General features: G+C 34.2%; 1 protein-coding gene across 2 annotated transcripts in view; it reads right to left on the bottom strand.

Annotated features, from left to right (window-relative positions):
• Positions 1–2,804: 2,804 nt before the first annotated feature.
• KBTBD3 (kelch repeat and BTB domain containing 3) overlaps positions 2,805–21,064 on the bottom strand; it is a 25,990-nt gene continuing 7,730 nt past the window's right edge. For both annotated transcript variants that reach the window (XM_019668480.1, XM_019668481.1), the window contains 2 exons: positions 10,037–10,281; positions 2,805–6,103 (listed from right to left, as the gene is read on the bottom strand). In XM_019668480.1, the coding sequence (XP_019524025.1) occupies positions 4,501–6,103; positions 10,037–10,257 (1,824 nt within the window). In that variant the 5' untranslated portion in view covers positions 10,258–10,281 and the 3' untranslated portion in view covers positions 2,805–4,500. The remainder of the gene's footprint in view (positions 6,104–10,036; positions 10,282–21,064) is intronic.

The raw sequence follows: 21,064 nt of genomic DNA, 5'->3' as shown, positions 1-21,064 counted from the left end.
TGTAGATTTTTAAGATCTATTCTTTCAAACCACACAATCTTTAACTAAAATCACTACCTTTAGCTATATATGAGGTCTTACAATTAAGTTCGCAAACTTGTTGCAACAATGTTGCTAACCTTTTTGGTATCAGAGGGATTATTTGTTATGAATTTGTACTAACTGGACAAATAGTTAACCAAGTTTACTATTTGGAAGTGCTGAAAAGGCTGCATGAAAAAGTTAGATGACCTGAACATTTCACCAACAATTCATGGCTCTTGCATTATGACAATGCACCAACTCACACGGCACTGACAGTGAGGGAGTTTTTAGCCAGTAAACAAATAACTGTGTTGAAACGCCCTCCCTACTCACATGATCTGGCCCCAAATGACTTCTTTACCCCAAGATAAAGGAAATGTTGAAAGGAAGACATTTTGATGAGATTCAGGGCATCAAGGGTAATATGATGACAGCTCTGATGGCCGTTCCAGAAAGAGTTCCATGGTTGCTTGGAATGGTGGACTGGGCGCTGGCATTGGTGCATAGCTTTCCAAGGGGGAGTACTTTGAATGTGACTGTAGTGATCAAGGAGGTATGTAGCACTTTTTCTAGGATGAGTTCGTGAACTTAATTGTCAGAACTCGTAGCTCCATTTGCAGTGAAATAAGAACAATTCAGGAGAAAACTTTAGGTACTTGTCTTTCAGTTCCTATTTACTATAAAACAAATGTGTGCCTATGGTAGACAGAAAGAAAAGTCCCTATTAGCAGCTTACTATAAATGCCAGCACCATTTACAGACTTTTTCCTGAGTAATTAAAAAAGAACAAAGAACAAATTCCCTTCAATAAGAATGCTCTTGAAATGATATAGTTTTAAGGCTCAAGTCCTATTGAAATCTTGACTATGCAGAACCATTGAAATCAAGTTACGCAGAATGCCTAAAATGCTAAACAAATTGGAGGAGGAAGTAATTAGTCATGTCAGAAAACTATTAAGATAAAAATATATAAATAGAATGTAGAAATCTTTGGTTGTCATTCCTCTGTAAGAATTTATTGGGTTAATCATCTACCACATGCCACAGTCTTTGATAACCTGTCTTATTCTAAATATGGCTTTATAAAGTGGAATAAAGTTATTTCTTACGTTGAACAGAAATAGTCCCTATAAATTCCAGCCTTTGTTTTAAAGCTGTCCTCCAGAGCTGCCTATTGGAAGACACTCTTGAGTCTTACACATTCAATTCTAAATATAAGAGATTCCAGACACTGGATCCAATTTAACTTAGAATGATGATCTAAAGGTAACACTATATATTCAACAATATATTTAATCATTACATTGTATTTATTGCTCCCAAATCTCAAAATGCAAACAGATGCTCTCCTCTATACTTGATTTTGATTTTAAAATTATATACATTGAGCTAGGTACACTGGACCCATATTTAATTGCTCTTCTTGTTATCTGGGAAAAATGGAATCATGTTGCAGGATGTGGTCGCTCTCAATATTCTAGGTTTCAAGGGTAGCATGTAAAGATGCTGTGATGAAGACCTCTTTTCCTCCCCAAACCAGAGTTGAGGTTATGAGAATGCAGTTAATTTTGATTATGCAAATATTCTACATACTGCTCAGTCACACAGGCAGTAGATGAACAAAAAGTGCTCCATATTTTAAATGAAGTTTGAAGATTGCTCTAAGAATGTCCATTAACTTTGAATTGATCTCATATAAATGTTGAATTTAATCTTTTTATATTTAATAATGCCATATACCTACTTTCAATTTTAGAAGACATTACAATATTATAATTTTTTTATGTGCATAATCCAAATGTAGTGGAGCAAGACAACTGATAAAAGATTAGAAATGTTAAACAGAATTTTTCCACAAGAATGAAAGCAATTTGGATAATGAGCACAATCATTTTATCTTACACTGTGGCATTGGCTAAAGGACAATAATGAAAGGAAAGCAGATTTTAAAGAAAAAAAGACTAAGGGAAGGGCCATTGGTAAAGGGATGGTATTATTTCCTCTTACCTAACCATACAGACAGGAAAAACAGCTCCTCTGACTTGCATGTCAGAGATCCAGAATGGAGGGTGGGGCCAGAATGATAGTGATTCTTGGAGAGTGAAGCCACAGTGATCCACAAGATCAGAAAGATATAGCTAGTTCAGTCATTGACAGTTTGTGTGTGTGGCTGGGTTCTTGTGGCTTTTGATCCAGGACAGATGGATCAAATGAAAGTTCTACCTTTATAAGAAGATGCAAAATTGGAGGGAACAGAGCCAAGCCTGGCACAGATTGCTATTGTGCCAACAAAAAAGAATAGTAAATAAAGGAGAAGTTGGGGGATTTCTGACTACACTACTTTTATTGCAGTTATAACTGATGAAGAGAACTCAGATGCAGATGTAAAGGGATGTCAATAAGGGAAAGTAATTAAAAGTAACTGCAACAATTGTAGAAACTAAGACAGAAAATCTTGTGCATTAGAAAGTAAATTAAGTCAAATGCAGAGAGAGACAGTTAGGCCTTGATAACAAGGATATTTCCAGATCATTACCATAAATCAATGGCCAGTGAAAAGAATGGTGGAAATCAAGATGATACAATAATGAAACAAGATCAGGAAGGGATTCCATTTTGCTTTAGTTTCTCCTTTCTGAAAGAGATGAGTTCCTAGAGTCAGTGATTAAAACAATTATTTATTTTAAGCATATTTTAATTATTTATATCTGCTTAAGAGTTCAGTAAATCCACATATATATAGGTCACCCACTGTGTTATGGTCTTGTTTTTAAAGCCACACACACACACACACACACACACACACACACACACACACACACACACACACAAAAGGGCAGAGACAACTAAGGTAGGGAAAGAGGAAGGCCACCAATTCTACAGAACATTTTTTATGCAACTGTCATCTGATTAGGGACAGTCCCTGATTTTGGAATCGCATAATGAAGTCTAATATGCTGTTCTATTTTGAAAAATATATTTGAAACTTATGATTGCATACATTTATTTATATGGTAAAAGAACTTTCACTGAGGTATATTTCCACTTTGGAAAGTACTTTAAAAGAATATGCACATTTACAACAAATGAACATTTACTAGAGTGTGGGAAACTACATTTGATTCCAGAGAAATCCAGAGAAATCCAATCTACACATTACCTGAGTTGTAAATCAGGGTTTTTAAAACCTAAAATGCTTATATCTTTTGAACTGATTAAATAAAGCATATCCTTTTGCAAAGCAGAATCATCCTAGCTGAGAACAGGATGATTGATACTCTTCCATTGTTTATGTTAAAGATGATTAAACGGATGTAGGTTGTGAATACTACCAGAAGCCCAGTCATTTGTTTTAAATTTAGAAAATAATTCACTATGAATAATTTACTAAAGCAGTAAACCAACATGGTCCTTTACAGTTGATATGTATCATCACAGGGAACTGATATGGTACTAATTTAAAGCTGAAATTCCTTACTGCAACCCAGTGTGGACATTTGAAAGAGTAAGAAATGCAACGATAATGATTCACTTATCTAATGGTCAGGTTTTCTACATCCTCAATTATGCTGGAACTTGGCAATGATACAGAAAAAGTATTTTAGCACTTCCATCCCAGAAATCCAAGAACTTCACTCAATGGATTACATGTTAACATAAAATCGGGTCAGGTGTAACTTAGAACTAATAATTAAATCAATAATGTTAATTTACCAAGCTTGAGCCAGAAAATAAGGAGATACAATGATACTGCCAGAAATTGAAACCAACAAACACTGAGAACTAATAGAATCAGCAATTTTAAAAGCATTTCAGTAACTGATGTCATTATGGAATCATAACATGGTACATTACACTCTTAATGAAGAGTTGAATCATAAAAAGAGTTAAGCCATGTTTAGTGTAGCAGGCTGGGGAATTACACTGAATTTTAGAACATTTTCTGACCAAACAATGGTGAAAAAAATGGATTTAAAAGAAGTTGAACAATCAGAAAGGATAGGAATTCAACAACTCTACCTCTACTAATAAGATAGGATTATCACCTCTTTCTAATTTATTTTTCACTTCATACAGAATGTAAGTAATTCATTTTTACTACCTAAAGAGATTTCCCCCATCTAAATAGTACAAATCTGTGAACTTTGTACTTGTTTTTACTGTCTTTCATGGATAAAGTACTTTAAAAATTAAAACATCAAAGCCTATGAGTTTTATTTACATATGAAAATACTAAGTATCCTGGATTATCCAAGATTAAATTATATTCAGTATATTTTTGGTAAAATGTATTTTGTATTTAAGTTTCTTGGAACTGCTAATTCATAACAGTGTACATTCATAGTACCGGTCATTCTCTAATAGAAGGTACATTTTATTTTACTAAGATGTAAAGACCTTTTTACCAACTATTAACAAATTCATTGTGGTTTCTAGAGCTCTAATAATTTTAGAATGTCTAAGCACACACTACTTTTAGAAATGATTAGAAAACCATGGGTCCCTGTATTTGTTAAACTGAATCACCTGGCAGTAGAATTCAGTTAAGGCTCTTGGCATTGGGGACACTTCTTCCCACTCAGACCTGCTGCTGTGGTAAACCTGCACCTCATCTGTGATTTCATCTGGAGCATAATCACCACCTAGTATATAAATTTTATCTTCAATTCCTACTGCACCTGCATTAAAGCCTGCACATTCAAATGACCCTTCACCCTTCCAAACACAAGTATCTGGACAAAAACTATAAACCTTATAGGTGGAAAGGTCACATATATACAGTGTGCAATTTACTGGGACAGCTTTAATTAGCGTTGCATGAAAAAACTGCCCAAACTCTGCTACTAATTCAGACCACTGATCAGTTGTAGCGTTGTATTTAAAAAAACAATCAAGTGATGGGTTAAAGGCATCTGTAATCTCTACCTCTGAGCCAAGAACATAAATTACATTTTGGCATGCGCTTGCTTCAGGATAGTATATGCCCCTGGGTAATGGGCTAACAGACATCCATTCTTTGGAAAGAGGGTTGTAAGATTCAACATCTAAGAGACTTTTAATGTCCTGAGATCCTGTAGTCTTTCCACCTATGACAAATAATCTATTGAGAGCCATAACTGACGTATGCATGGTTCTTGGTGTTTTCATAGTTGATACAAGGAAGAAATCATTTTTGACTGGACAGTAGCACCAGGTTTGATCTGTGGCATCATGATATGACTCTGCAATATGAAGTCGAACCGTTCTACAACATGACCCTTTACAACCACCTGTCAAGAATATTTTCTCTCCATAACTCGACAGACTAGATCCTGGCAAATCAATCAGGTGTGATTGTGGCAGTATTTTCCATGAATCGGTTTTAATATTATAGCAAAATGTATACTGATTTTCTCCATTTTCCTCAGTTTTGTGAACAAATATATATTTTTCGGTTGTGGATGGTCGAGCATCAGGGAAAAGTCCACCAGAACCTTGCACACACTTAATTGCATCCATGATTATGTCAAAACAGTTTGTGCTTTTGAGTAAACACTCTTCATTGAGCAGACAGTCTTGAAGTGTCTCCTCAGATAACTGATGTAATCTTACTTTTTTAATCAAATAAGGGAGATGCTTTTGCCTTGATTCTAAGTTATATTTAGTCCAACTAAGGACAACTTTCAGTACAGTTTCTTCTTCGGGAACATTTAATTCATCTGATTCCAGACATTTTTGCAGTATTCCAAAATTCATCTCTAAGAAATCACTGGATTTAAATAATAAAGAAAAGTGATGTTGTACAAAGTATAATGCATGATCAAATAAACGGGTAGAGCCATAGCTATCTGATATAGATAACAACTGTAAACAATTGACAATATTAATACTTTTTATTAAAAAGTCACTGCAAGCTTTGGATAGGAAGGAAACTTGAAGAAATGATGACAACTGGAAGAACATTTCCACATTATCATCTGTTATCTTTGTTTTTCCAGTATAGGCATAATCAAGAAATGCTTTTACTGCTTTGGAGGACAAATTAGTAATAGTAACACTTCCACCATCTCTTTCTTTCATGTTTACTTCAAACATAGCCCTGCAAAAATAAAGAACACAGAAGAACAAGTAAACAGAAATATTTTATTCTATGATAATTTTCAATATTACCTTAAAAAGGTTTCCTTTACCCTAAGGTTGATTTAAAGTATATTTCTGAAATATATTTAAAAAATATCCTAATAAATTATTTAAATATCTAGAATAGTTATGTACCATATTAGTTACTTGTAAACTATTGTGTAACTCCCATACTGTAAAATATATACTTTATAGCTGAGCTACAGCAACTAATCCAAAGAAGGCTATAAAAAGATTCAAATTTTGTATATTGATTTGATGTTCTTATATATTATTCATAAAATTAGGGTAAAATATCTCTAATGGCTGAATTTATTTATGGGTTAATTAGTATCAACTTTGTAGGTGATTTACTAACATTACTTAAAATATATAATGCTTCTGGATTTAGGATTTAAAAGTCTCTTTCAAATTAATTTTCAATTTGGCAATAGTGAGACCTATGAAAGATGGAATACAGTGAGATGTCACATGTTTCCAATGAATCTGTCTGTGTGGGGAAATCTACCAAATAAGATAAACACATCTAAAAAGACACATTTCATAAAGTATTTAGGAAAAAGGGAACGTGATTTCATAAAACTAAACAATAACAGTGTACTACACCAAACCAAAAAGGCTAGAAATAACTCTTCGTAGAAATAATGACTGAGAGATGGAGATGGGTCCACAGATTTGAATAATCAGACTAGTTTGAAAGTTCTTCTTAAGTTTTAATTTATCCCCACATGGCAAAGCTGATAGAATTTAAGCAATGGGGAACTTTTTTTGGCTCAGTTTAAGCAAAAATATAAATTATTTGGAAATGTTGGGATAGGCGACTCAGATGTATTTTACCATTGGTTTTGTTAAGAATATGTATTGCCATCCAGCCTTGTATTAACTTCATATCCAGAGTTATTCATTTTATACCTTAACCAAACCCATTATGGTGGTTGTCAGTGGAACAGCAAATAGAGAATAAGAGTAAAGTGGAAAGAGCTACAACGAAGAACGAAAGACTGCCAGTTGAACATTCATTAAGACAGAAGATCAACTGGTTTTGGTTCTGGCTTAATGCCGGTTTGTAGTTGTGCCAGTATCATCCAGGGTATCTTTGTGAGCAGCGACCCTAGGTTATGAGAGTTTATTCTAGAGGGTAACTGAAGCTATTAAAAAAGCACTAGCATCTAACTGAAAAGTATGAAGGGTGAAATAACGTATATGTAATGTATCAGGGGGCTTTCCCTTAGGAAAGGAAGCCTTCCCACTAAGCTACTCAATGCTTCTTAAAACAAAAACAAATATAGTTACAAAAATTATATACCTGTTACACATTATGTAGGGCATTTCAATAATGTTTATCAACTTAGAAATATTAACTTGTGGTTATAATTATATTAGGTTATGAAGACATCTATAGTCAGTTCAGGGTAGTATTAAGAGCGGGGCCTCTAGAACTCGGCTGCCTCTGTGGGTATCCAGCCTCTGTCACTTACTAGCTGTGTGACCTTGGGCAGGTGAATTAACTTCATTATGCTTCAAATTCTTCATCTGAAAAATGGGAATACTTGCAGTACCTATTTCACTGAGTTCTGAGAGGAATAAATGAGTTAACTGATGCAAAGTATTAGCTATTATTATTATTAAGAAAATAAATGTTTTCTATCAGATCCTATGTATTTTTAATTTATCATCAGCTTCCATATTTCCTTTGAGAAGATACATGAAATATGTTTCTATACTTCATTCTCCTCATCTTTAAAGTATCCAGTTATCTCCAATTTACCATGTTATCATAAAATGGTTATACAAATGTATAATTACTTTTCAGCTTATCTCCAAAGACTTTACATCACTATAATTTTCATTTTCCCCAAATATAAAGGGCATTTATCATGCACTGTGCACTTTTCTGCTATTTTACATTTTTCCTTTCAATACACCAGTGAGTTTGATCATCACACAAATATGATAAATTAGTGGCCTTATCATATGAGTGTTTTGTTTTTTTCTAGCTGAGCCATCCTGCCACCTGCTGGCAGCTCAGCGGCAGCTCAGCTTGGGCCAGGCGTCGAACTGCTGTTGCTCAGAGCTTGGACTGTTGAGCGAGCTCTTAACTGACTGAGCCACTCGGCTGGCCCCATGTAAGAGTGTAAATTATAGAATTTCCATCTATATTTGTACATATTTTATGTGAACTGTGTACTCAATTTAATGAAATACTATATAATAAGGGATCCAGGTCACTATAGAAACATTCCAGGTAGAAAAATTTTAATATATTATTCTGTTTTAATGGTAATTTAAAAAAATTTAAAGCAGGCCCATAAAAATCTAGGAATAGGCGGAATAAAATACTATGGACAAAAATTACATGCAGATACATTAATAAGTAACTTCAACATGAAGAGTAGGACAGCCAATTCAGATGCTTACATGCACTTATTTTGTTAACATGAAAACAGTATAGGAAAATCAAGCTGTGTGTTCATACCGGATTATTTCCATTTTTTGCTGTTTGGAAATAATAATAATGGTAGCTAACATGAACTGGATGTAGTGGGCACTGTACTAATCATTACATATACATTATTTCACTTAATGCTCATAATGACTTGATGAGTTAGGTTCTATTTTTATTATCTTAATTTTTTACAAATGAGGATACTGAGGTCTGCAGAGGTTAAGTAACTTGCCTAAGGCTACATGTGTAATAAGTGGTAGAATTTAGATTTAGGGCATGTGTATTAGGAGGCCAAGTACTTAACCATTATACTATACAGCTTCCTCTGATGAAGAGGTGACATGAAGGATAGGGAGCAGAAAAGAATTAGTTGGGAAGAAAAACTGGATTAGAATAGAGGTGGGAAGAAATTGGTGGAACCTGAGAGTGACAGAGCATAAGAACATTAGGGCCCCAATGGAGTATGAAGAAGAATAACTTAGGTTACCTGAGAGAAGAAATGAAAAAAATAGATGAAGATAACCAATTTAGGCAAACAGCTAGTAAAAGTTATATTGATATCTTAAATCTTACTCTATTTTTTATTATGTTGATTTATTAGAGATTTAAACCCTGCTTACTTTGAATAAAAATTGTTTCTAATATTGAGCATAATGCAAAATACTAAAATTGCGATTTAAATTTATTGCAGTATGACTTAAGAGGGCTGAAGTGCAGGATGTCACCAAGAGGTTTGATTCTGACCAAGAGGCCTCACAGAATGAATGGGTCATGTGTCTGAACATTAACCTTGCAGAATCAAAAACCGGATGTTAAAAGAGTGGATTCTTAGTGTCATGACTAGGAAATTCCCTGTAGGATGATCTACCTGGGGAACCAACTTATATTCACAAGGTTGCCTAGAATTAGAAAAAGCTGGGTGCTCTCCAGAAATGCTTTGGAGGTATTTCTCCCTACTATAAGAATATCTTTGCCAAGAGGAGAAATCTTGAAATCCTCTAGGTCAGAGTCCCTCTCTCCTGGATAACCCGTGTATACAATACTTGACTGAAATGCATTTTCCTCTCAGGCTCCTCAGTTTCTTTGAACTTTGCTTCCATTTTAGATCAATCTGCCCTTTCCTTTTTTCTAAATGACATGGTGCAGCGATGCTCCAAATAAAAGTGAACCCCAGATCAAAACAATTTTTCCCGCGGAACATTTCAAGGAATTAATGTTGAATGGAACTTTAGGAAATGCTGGCTTTGGGAAGACCTGAGCTTTACAAAAGCTAGTCTTAAATTTTCATACTCAAAAAAATCATTGGTTAATCTAAGTTCTAATTAGCTCTTTTTAAGAATTAAAAATTACTGTTGCATGCTCCTGTGGGGGAAAAATTAGTACAGTTTTAAAAATTAATTATCCATATTATAATAATCTGAGGCATACATAAATAAGATCAAGTACCTGAAAAAGTCGCTGCATGCTGCTAACACACACCGATGACATGGGATTATTTCATCTTTCATGATTATTTTGAAATCATAAAAGACATTTTGTTCTCTAAAATTCTGTAGTACACTCAAGATTTTCTGTCCATGATCTTCTGACACAAGGCAACTGTTTATCTTCTCAGATGGAATTCCATTACATGAGCTTCGTTGATTGAAATCATATGAATTATCCATAGCCAATTCTATCTGTTCTTAGAGCTGGAATGAAAAAAAATCACTGATTTAAGTATAGTCCTAATAAAATTTTCAGATCTAAAATTTGCCCTCTTAGTGTCAATTACACAAAAATGCTCAGTAAACAATCATAAGCTAGTAAACCTTGTTCTAAACATTTCTTTTCATGATATTTAATAATAAATTCCTATTGAATTTTCATAAATATTGTAATCGCTGGAATAAAATGTATATTATTAAGGGATACAGTTCAAGGCTATATAATGTGTTAAGTAGCACAAGTTATAAGTTGTATAAATTAGCTTACATAGGATATTACTAGATGACAAGTCTTGTTATGTAAAGCTATTTTTAATATAGGAGTTATCATGTGGGTATGTACCTGACACATCTCTTTCCCCTCCCATCCGTTTTCTTTTGGTAACAAAGCAGATATTAAAACGCTGATCTTGGCGCATAGGTATATGCCTTTTGGGGTTAGATTTTTAAAAGACAACCGAGTATTAGACTGTATTAACTAATTATGGCCTTTGCTAAGGAAGAAAAGGCAAGCATTAGTCCCCATTGGCCTATTTGAAAGCAAGAAGGAAAACAGCATAGAACTTTATTCAAAACGGCCTTTTAAACGTGAGGCCAGAAATCCCAGATAGTTGAAGGCCAGATAATAGTGACTTTCCCAAACTGCAAATTCAGATCTAAGCATGAAAGTTTACACCGCCAAAAGCAAGGAAGTGGGAAACAGAAAGGAAAAGAAGACTGAGATCTAGGGGAGCCAGAGAAATAGTGAACCTTGATTCCATAGTATATTTCTGTTATGATTATCTACTGCTTTGCAAATCACCCAAAACTTAGTGGCTTAAGACAATTTATTATCTCATATGGTCTGTGGGTTTAGCTGGAGTGTCTTGCTTCAGGGTTTTCCTCCAGTTAGAGTCAGACGGCAGCTCCGGCTGAAGTCATCTGGAGGTCTGACTGGGTTACAGGTGCAATATGGTTTCTTCATTCACATTTCTGATGCTTCAAATGGGATCGCTAGAAGAGATGGGGCTCTCTCTCTTGCTTTCTCTCTCGATGCACTCTCCATGTGGCTAGCTTATACTTCCTCATAGCATGGCAGTTTCAAGGTATCTGGACTTTTTACATGGCGGCCTTAAATGACACTTTAGACCAGCTAGATTTAATCAATATTTTTAGAGCATTTCACCCCAAATAACAGAATATACATTCTTCTCAAGTGCACATGGAACATTTTCCAAGATAGACCACATATTAGGCCACAAAACAAGTCTCAATAAATTTAAGAAGATTGAAATCTTATGAAGCGTCTTCTCTGACCACAATGTTATGAAATTAGAAATCAATTATAAGAAGAAACCTGGAAAGCACACAAATACATGGAGGCTGAATAACATGCTACTAAATAGCGAGTGGGTCAAAAATGAGATCAAGGAAGAAAACAAAAGTTATCTCGAGACAAACGAAAATAAAAATATAACAATCCAAAATCTATGGGATGCAGCGAAAGCAGTCCTAAGAGGGAAATTCATAGCAATGCAGGCCTCTCTAAAGAAACAAGAACAATCTCAAATCAACAGACTATCTTTACAGTTAAGGAAACTGGAAAAAGAACAGCAAAACAAGCCCAAAGGGAGTACAAGGAAGGAAATAATAAAGAGCAGAGCAGAAATAAATGAAATAGAGACCAAAAAGAAATACAAAATATCAATGAAACCAAGAGCTGGTTTTTGAAAAGGTAAACAAAATTGACAAACCCTTAGCCAGACTCCCCAAGAAAAAGAGAGAGAGGACCCAAATTAATAAAGTCTGAAAGGAAAAAGAAGTGACAACAGATACCACAAAAATACAGAAAATTGTAAGAAAATACTACGAGCAATTATACGCCAACAAATTCAATAATCTGGAAGAAATAGGTTAATTTTTAGAAGTGTACAATCTACCAAGTCTGAACCAAGAAGAAACAGAAACTCTGAACAGACTGATTACTACCAAAGAAATTGAATCAGTAATCAACAAGCTTCAAACAAACAAAAGTCCTGGACCAGATGGATTCACAGGCAAATTTTACAAAACATTCAAAAAAGAATTAATACCCATTCCCCTCAAACTATTTCAAAAAATACAGACGGAGGGAAGGCTCCCAAGCACATTTTATGAGGCCACTATTACTCTGATCCCAAAATCAGACAAGGATATTATGAAAAAAGGAAACTACAGGCCAATATCCCTAATGAACATAGATGCAAAAAATCCTCAACAAGATACTAGCAAACTGAATTCAGCATCACATTAAAAAGATCATACACCACAATCAAGTGGGATTCATTCCTGGTATGCAAGGTTGGTTCAGTATCCACAAATCAATTAACATAATACATCACATTAACAAAATGAAAAATAAAAATCGTATGATCATATCAATAGATGCAGAAAAAGCATTTAACAAAATCCAGCAGTCATGTATGATAAAAACTCTTAGCAAAGTGGGAATACTGGGATCATATCTCAACATAATAAAGTCTATATATGATGAGCCCACAGCAAACATCATACTCAATGAGGAAAAGCAAAAAGCTTTCCCTTTAAGATGAGGAACAAGACAAGGCTGCCCACTTCTATTCAACATAGTTCTGGAAGTTCTAGCCACAGCAATCGGACAAGAAAATGAAATAAAAGGCATCCAAATTGGAAAGAAGGAAGTAAAATTGTCATTATATGCAGATTACATGATACTATATAGAAAGAATCCCAAAGACTCCACCAAACAACTGTTAGAACTGATAAATGAATTTGGTAAGGTAGCAGGATACAAAATTAATATTCAGAAATCAGTTGCATTTGTATACACCAATAATAAACTATCAGAAGAAGAAATCAGGAAATCAATCCCTTTCACAATTGCTTCAAAAACAATAAAATATCTAAAAATAAATTTAACCAAAGAAAAGACCTGTACTCAGAAAATTATAAGACACTGAAAAGAGAAATCAAAGGTTACAAATAAATGGAAATACATATCATGTTCATGGATAGGAAGAATTAATATAGTTAAAATGTCAATACTACCTAAGGCACTATATAGATTCAATGTAATTCCTATCAAACTATCAAGGACATTTTTCTCAGAAATAGAACATATAATCCTAAAATTTATATAGAACCATAAAACACCCCGAATAGCTACAGCAATCCTGAGAAATAAGAACAAAGTGGGAGGTATCATGCTACCCAACATCAAATCATACTAAAAAGCTACAGTAATCAAAACAGTATAGTACTGGCATAAAAACAGACACACAGACCAATGAAACAGAATAGAGTCCAGAAATAAACCCATCCATATATGGTCATTTAATCTATGACAATGGAAGCAATAATTTACATTGGAGTCAAAGATAGTATATTTAATAAATGGTGCCGGGAAAATTGGACTGACACCTGCAAAAAAATGAGAATGGACCACCTACTTACACCATATACAAGAACAAATTCAAAATGGATTAAAGACTTAAATGTAAGACCTGAAACCATAAAACTCCTAGAAGAAAACATAGGGAGTAAATTTGCAGACATCACCCTCAGTAATATTTTTACTGAGATATCCCCTTGGGCAAGGGAAATAAAAGAAAAAATAAACATATGGAATTACATTAAACTTAATAGTTTTTTCACAGCAAAGGAAATCATCAATAAAACAAAAGGCAGCCTACTGAATGGGAGAAGATACTTCCCAATGATATATCTGATAAGGGGTTAATATCCAAAATGTATAAAACACTCATCCAACTCAATACCAAGAAAACAAACAACCCAATCAAAAAATGGGCAGAGGATATGAAGAGGCATTTCTCTAAAGAGGACATACAGATGGCCAACAGGCATATGAAAAAATGTTCAACCTCACTAGTCATTAGGGAAATGCAAAGAAAAACCACAATGAGATACCACCTCACTCCGGTCAGAATTTAAATCATCAGTAAATCAACAAAAAAGTGCTGGCGAGGTTGTGGAGAAAAGGGAACCCTGGTGCACTGTTGGTGGGACGCAGATTGGTGCAGCCATTATGGAAATCAGTATGGAGGTATCTCAAAAAGCTGGAAATGGAACTACTATATGACCCAGCAATTCCACTTTTGGGTATCTATCCAGAGAAACCCAAGACGCTAATTCCAAAAAAATATATGCACCCCTGTTTACTGCAGCGCTATTTAGAATAGCCAAGACTTGGAAACAACTGAAATGCCCATCGGTAGACGACAGGATTAAGAAACTGTGGTACATTTATACAATGGAGTATTACTCCTCTATAAAGAAGAATGAAATCATACCAGTTGCAACAATATGGATGGACCTAGAGACTGTTATGTTAAGTGAAATAAGTCAGTTGGAGCAAGACAAATACCATATGATCTCACTTATATGTGGAATCTAAAAACTGAATGAATGAGCAAAGTAAACAGAAATAGTCTCAGGGATATAGAGGAAAAATTGATGGTTGCTAGTTGGGAGGGGGTTGGGGATGAGGGAGAAGGAGAAGGGATTAGACAGCATAAATTGGTAACTACAATATTGCCACAGGGATATGAAAAACAGTTTGGGGAATATCATTAAAAATGTTGTAAATATTTTGTAGGATATCAGATGGTCACATGTATTGTTAGGGAGACCACTTCATGGATGGGGTAGAGGCTTGATCACTGCACTATACGCCTGAAGCTGATGTTGTATAATACTGTATGTCAACTATAATTGAATATATATATATATATATATATATATATATATATAGAGAGAGAGAGAGAGAGAGAGAGAGAGAGAGAGAGTCATGGGATGTGGAGTATAGTGTGGGAGTGGAGTCAAGGGAATTGTAATAGATATATATGATATGGGGCAGGGGAGTGGGATGGTGGATTGGGGGAAGGGGTTTGTCACTTTGAGAGGTACAAACTATTGCACTGTGTTGTACAGCTGAAACTAATTTTAAAAGAATGTTTATTTCACAATAAAAAAAGAAAAGAAAAAAAGAAAAAAGAATAGATTAAAAGCAAATATATGGTTAAATACAATAGACTTTCTATCCTTTGCTTTTTCTAAATTATGTTGGATGGTGGAAGCAAAAATTATAACACTGCCTAATGTGTATTTCAATGTATATAAAGGAATCATTTAAAACAATTACATAATGAGGATATGAGGGAGAATAAAGGGAAGTAACAGAGCATCAAGTTTCTACACTTTACTCAATGTTTACACTGGTATTGTCATAAAATATATGTTTTACATATATACACACATACATATTATATATTTCATGTGAATGATGTAATACCTAAAACAACTACCAAAAAGTCTATACAAAGAGATACACTCATAGTCACTATAGCTGAATTAAAATGAAATTTTAAAAATGGTTCATGTAACCCACAAGAAAGCAGAAAAAAGAGAAATTAAAATAAAGAAGGCTAAATAGATAACAACCAAAAAGCAGGCTTATGTACTAACATATCAATAATTGTACTAAATGGATTTGTATACACAAATAATGAATTAACAGAAAGAGAAATTAAGAAAATCCCATATACAATTGGATCAAAACAAACCCCTAGGAATAAATTTAACCAAGGAGGAAGTAACTGTATTCAGAAAATTATAAGACATTGATGAAAGAAACTGAAAAAGATACAAATAAATGGAATCATTATACCGTGCTCATGGATAGGAAGAATTAACATCATTAAAATGTCCCTATTACTCAAAGCAATCTATAGATTCAATGTAATTCCTATCAAAATACCAATTATATTTTTCACATAATCAGAACAAATAATTCTAAAATTTATTTGGAATCACAAAAGACCCCAAATAGCCAATTTTGCAAAAGAACAAAGTTGGAGGTTTCACACTACCTGAAAAGCATGGTACTGGCACAAAAAACAGACACATAGATCAATGGATCAGGATAAACCCATGTTAATATAGCCAATTAATCTATGACAAAGGAGGCAAAAATACACAATAGGGTAAAGACAGTCTCGTCAATAAATGATGTTAGAAAAACTGGACAGATACAGGTGAAACAAAAAGAAACTGGACTTTCTTACACCACATACAAGAATAAACTCAAAATGAATTAAAAACTTAAACACAAGACCTGAAACCACCAAAGTCCTAGAAGAAAACATAGGCAGTAAGCTCTCTGACATTGCTCTTAGTAATATATTTTTTTAATATGTCTCTTTGAGCAAGGGAAACAAAAGAAAAAGTAAACAAATGGGACTACATCAAACTAAAAATTTTTTGCACAGCAAAGAAAACCATCAACTAAACAAAAAGAAAACTTATTGAATGGGAGAAGATATTCACCAATGATACATCTGATAAGGGCTTAATATCCAAAAAATACAAAGAACTCATAAAACTTCACATCAAAATGACAAACATTGTGATTAAAAAATGGGCAGAGAACCTGAAAAGACACTTCTCCAAAGAGGACATATACATGGCCAATAGACATATGAAAAGATGCTCAACATCATTACTCATCAGAGAAATGCAAATTAAAACCACCATCAGATATCATCTCACAAATGTCAGAATGGCTGTCATCAATAAATCAACAAACAATAAGTGTTGGCAAAGATATGAAGAAAATGGAACCCTCATGCACTGTTGGTGGGATTGCAAATTGGTGCAGCCACTATGGAAAACAGTATGGAGGTTCCTTAAAAGATTAAATCTAGAACTACCTTATGACCCACCAATTCCACTTCTGGGTATTTATTTGAAGAAATCCAAAACACTATTTCAAAAAAGATATATATATATATCACTATATTCATTGCAGCATTATTTACAATAGCCAAGGTATGGAAGCAACCTAAATGTCCATCAATACACAACTGGATAAAGAAGGTGTGGTACGTGTATACAATGGAATATTATTCTGCCATAGAAAAGAATGAAACCTTACTATCTGCGATAAAGTGGATGGACCTAGAGGGTATTATACTAGTGAAATAAGTCAGATAGAGAAAGTCAAATATCATACAATTTCACTTATATTCAGAATTTAAAATAAAATAAGTGAACAAACAAAACAGAAACAGCCTTCATAGATACAGAGAACAAGCTGATGGTTGCCAGATGGGATGTGGGTTGGAGAGCTGGGTGGAAAAGGTGAAGGGATCAAGAAGTACAAATTGGCAAGTCACAGGGATGTAAATTACAGCATAGGGAGTACAGTCAAATAATACTGTAGTAACTATGTTTGGTGTCAGGTAGGTACTTATCAGGGAGATCAACCTGTGATTTATATAAATGTCTAACCACTATGTTGTACATCTGAAACTAATATAATATTGAATGTCAACTGTAATTGAAAAAAATTAAAAAAAAAAAGTTATTTCAAGCAAATGGTACCCAAAAGAAAGAAAAGGTAGCTATACTTATATCACTCAAAATAAACTTTAAGCTAAAAATGGTTAAAAAAGACAAAGAAGGTCATTATATAAAGATAATGGGGTCAATTCATCACGAAAATATAATAATTGTAAATATGCATGCACCCAACACCAGAGCACCTAAATATATAAAGCGGAACTAACAGGAAATATAAACAGCAATACAGTAACAACTGGGGACTTTAGTACACCACTTTCAACAATCGATAGATCATTCAGACAGAAAATCAATAAGGAAACAGATGATCTGTACATCATAAATCAAAAAGAACTAAATAACAGATATATACAGAACATTCCGTCAAACAACAGCAGGATAATCTTTCTTCTCAAGCACAAACAGAACCTCTTCTAGGATAGAGCATATATTAGGCTGCAAAGCAAGTCTCAGCAAATTTAAGAAGACTAAAACCACACCAAATATGTTTTCCAGCCACAATCATATGAAAATAGGAATCAATGAAAGGAGAAAAACTAGACAATTGGCCAATATGTGGGAATTAAACAACATTCTCTTGAACATCCAAAGTACTAGAGAATAAATTAAATAGGAAATAAAAAAGTATCTTGAGACAAGTGAAAATTGAAATACAAGATACTAAAACTGACAGGATACAGCAAAAACTGTTCCAAGAGAGAAGTTTATAGTAATAACTTCATACATCAAGAAAAAGGGCCTTAATCAATTTAGCTTTCCATCTCAAGGAACTAGAAAAAGTAAGGAAATAATAAAATTAGAGCACAAATAAATGAAATAGAAAACAGGAAAACAATAGAAGAAAGACTGATGAAACTGAGTGGTTCATTGAAAACATAAAGTTGACAAACCTTTACCTAGACTAATGAGAGAGAATCCAAATAAATATCATAAATGAAAGGGAGACATTACAACTGACAGCACAGAAATACCAAGGCTCATAACAAACTGCTATGAACAATTATATACCATCAAACTGGACAATCTAGATGAATTGGATAAATTCCTAGAAACATAAAATCTACCAAGCCTGAATCATGAATAAACAGAAAATTGGAACAGAGCAATTACTATAAGATTGAATCAGTAATCAAAATAGGCATTTTAATTACTGAATAAACATTTCTCCAAAGAGGACATACACATGGCCAACGGACGTAGGAAAAGATGCTCAACATCACCACTCATCAGAGATGCAAATTTAAAACCACCACGAGATCACCTCACAACTGCCAGAATGAAGAAAAGTCCAGGATCCAGTGGATTTATGGGTAAATTTTACCAAATATTTAAAGAATTAAGGCCCAGTCCTTCTCAAACACTACAGAAAAACTGAAGGCGAGGGAACACTTCTTAACTCATTTTATGAGGCCCGCATTACCATGATACCAAAGCCAGATAAAGCCACTACAAAAAAAGAAAACTAGGGGCCAGTTGGGTGGCGCAGTTGGTTAGAGCGTGAACTCTGAGCAACAGGGTTGCTGGTTCGATTCCCACATGGGCCGGTGAGCTGCACCCGAGCTGAGCTGCCATTGAGCTGCCAACGTGCAGCCGGATGGCTCAGCTGGTGAGACTGCGTGCTCTTAACAACAAGGTTGCCGGTTTGACTCCCATATGGGATGGTGAACTACACCCCCCCCCACCCCAATCGCCTCCCACATGCAACTAGATTGAAAGTGGCGACTGGACTTGGAGCTGAGCTTGTGCCCTCCACAACTAAGACTGAAGGACAAAAATTTGACTTGGAGCTGATGGGTCCTGGAAAAGCAATGTTCCCCTTCCCCAATTCCCCAACAAAATCTTTAGAAAAAAAAAGAAAACTATAGGCCAATATCCCTGATGAACACAGATGCAAAAATTCTCAACGAAATACTAGCAAGCCATATTCAACAGCACATTAAAAGGATCATCTGCTATGATTCTTCCCTGGGATGCAAGGATGGTTCAACATATGAATATCAACAAATGTGATTTATCACATTAATTATAAAGATAAAAATCATATGCTCATCTTAATAGATCTTGAAAATGCATTTGAAAATTCAATACCCATTCATAATAAAAATTCTCAACAAATTGGGTATAGAAAGAAAGTACCTCAATATAATAATAAAGGTCAAATATGACAAGCCCACAGCTAATATACTCAATTGTGAAAGGTTGAAAGTTTTTCCTCTAATATCAGAACCAAGATAAGGGTGCCCACTCTCACCACTATTCAACACAGCACTGGAAGTCTTAGCCACAGTAATGAGGCAAGAAAAACAAATAAAAAGCATCAGACTCAGGGGAAGAAGTAAAACTGTCTTTGTTTGGAGATCACATTATTTTATTTATAGCAAATCCTGAAGACTCCATCAAAAAAATGTTAGAACTAATATATAAATTCAATAAAGTGGCAGGATACAAAATCAACACACAAAAATCAGTAGTATTTCTATGTACTAACAACAAATTATCTAAAATAGTAAAAAAAAAATCCCATTTACAATAGCATCAAAACTAATAAAATACACAGGAATAAATTTAACCAAGTAGGGCAAAGACTTATATATTGAACACTATAAGACACTAATTAAAGAAACTGAGTAAGGCAAAAATAAGTGAAAAGATACCCATGTTCATGGGTTGGAAGAATAAATAGTTAAAATGTGCATACTACCAAAAGCCATCTGTAGATTCAATGCAATCCCTACCAAGATGTCCAAGGCATTTTTCACAAAAATAGAAAAAACAATCCTAAATTTGTATAGAACTACCATACACTCCAAATAGCCAATACAATCCCAAGAAAGAAGAACAAAGTTAGATGCATCACACTTTCTAATTTTAAGCTATACTGCAAGGTTATATTAATCAAAGCAGTATGGTACTGGCATAAACACAGAGACATAGACTAATAGAAAATAATTGAGAGCCCAGAAGTAAACATATACAGTAAACTAATATTTGGCAGGGAAGCCACAAATACTCGAAGGAGGAAGGACAGCTTCTTTAATAAATAGTGCTGGGAAATTGGATATTCACATGCAAAAGAATTAAAGTAGACTCCTATCTCACACCATTCACAAAAATTAACTCAAAATCGATTAAAGATGTAAATGTAACACCTGAAACCATGAAACTCTTAGAAAAAAAATAGGGAACAAAGTCCTTGACACTGGTAATAGCAAAGAGCTTTTAGATATGACACATAAAGCACAAGTAACAAAAACAAAAATAAACAAGTGGTACTACATAAAACTAAAAAGCTTCTGTACAGTAAAAGAAACAACGAACAAAATGAAAGGGAACCTATAAAATGGGAGGAAATAGTGCTTGCTTCGGCAGCACTAAAATTGGAACGATACTG

Source organism: Hipposideros armiger, unplaced genomic scaffold (assembly GCF_001890085.2).
Source record: "Hipposideros armiger isolate ML-2016 unplaced genomic scaffold, ASM189008v1 scaffold_527, whole genome shotgun sequence".
Taxonomy (NCBI): Eukaryota; Metazoa; Chordata; class Mammalia; order Chiroptera; family Hipposideridae; genus Hipposideros; species Hipposideros armiger.
Note: the sequence above shows the minus strand (reverse complement) of the source record. Positions and strands in the feature narration are given on the sequence as shown.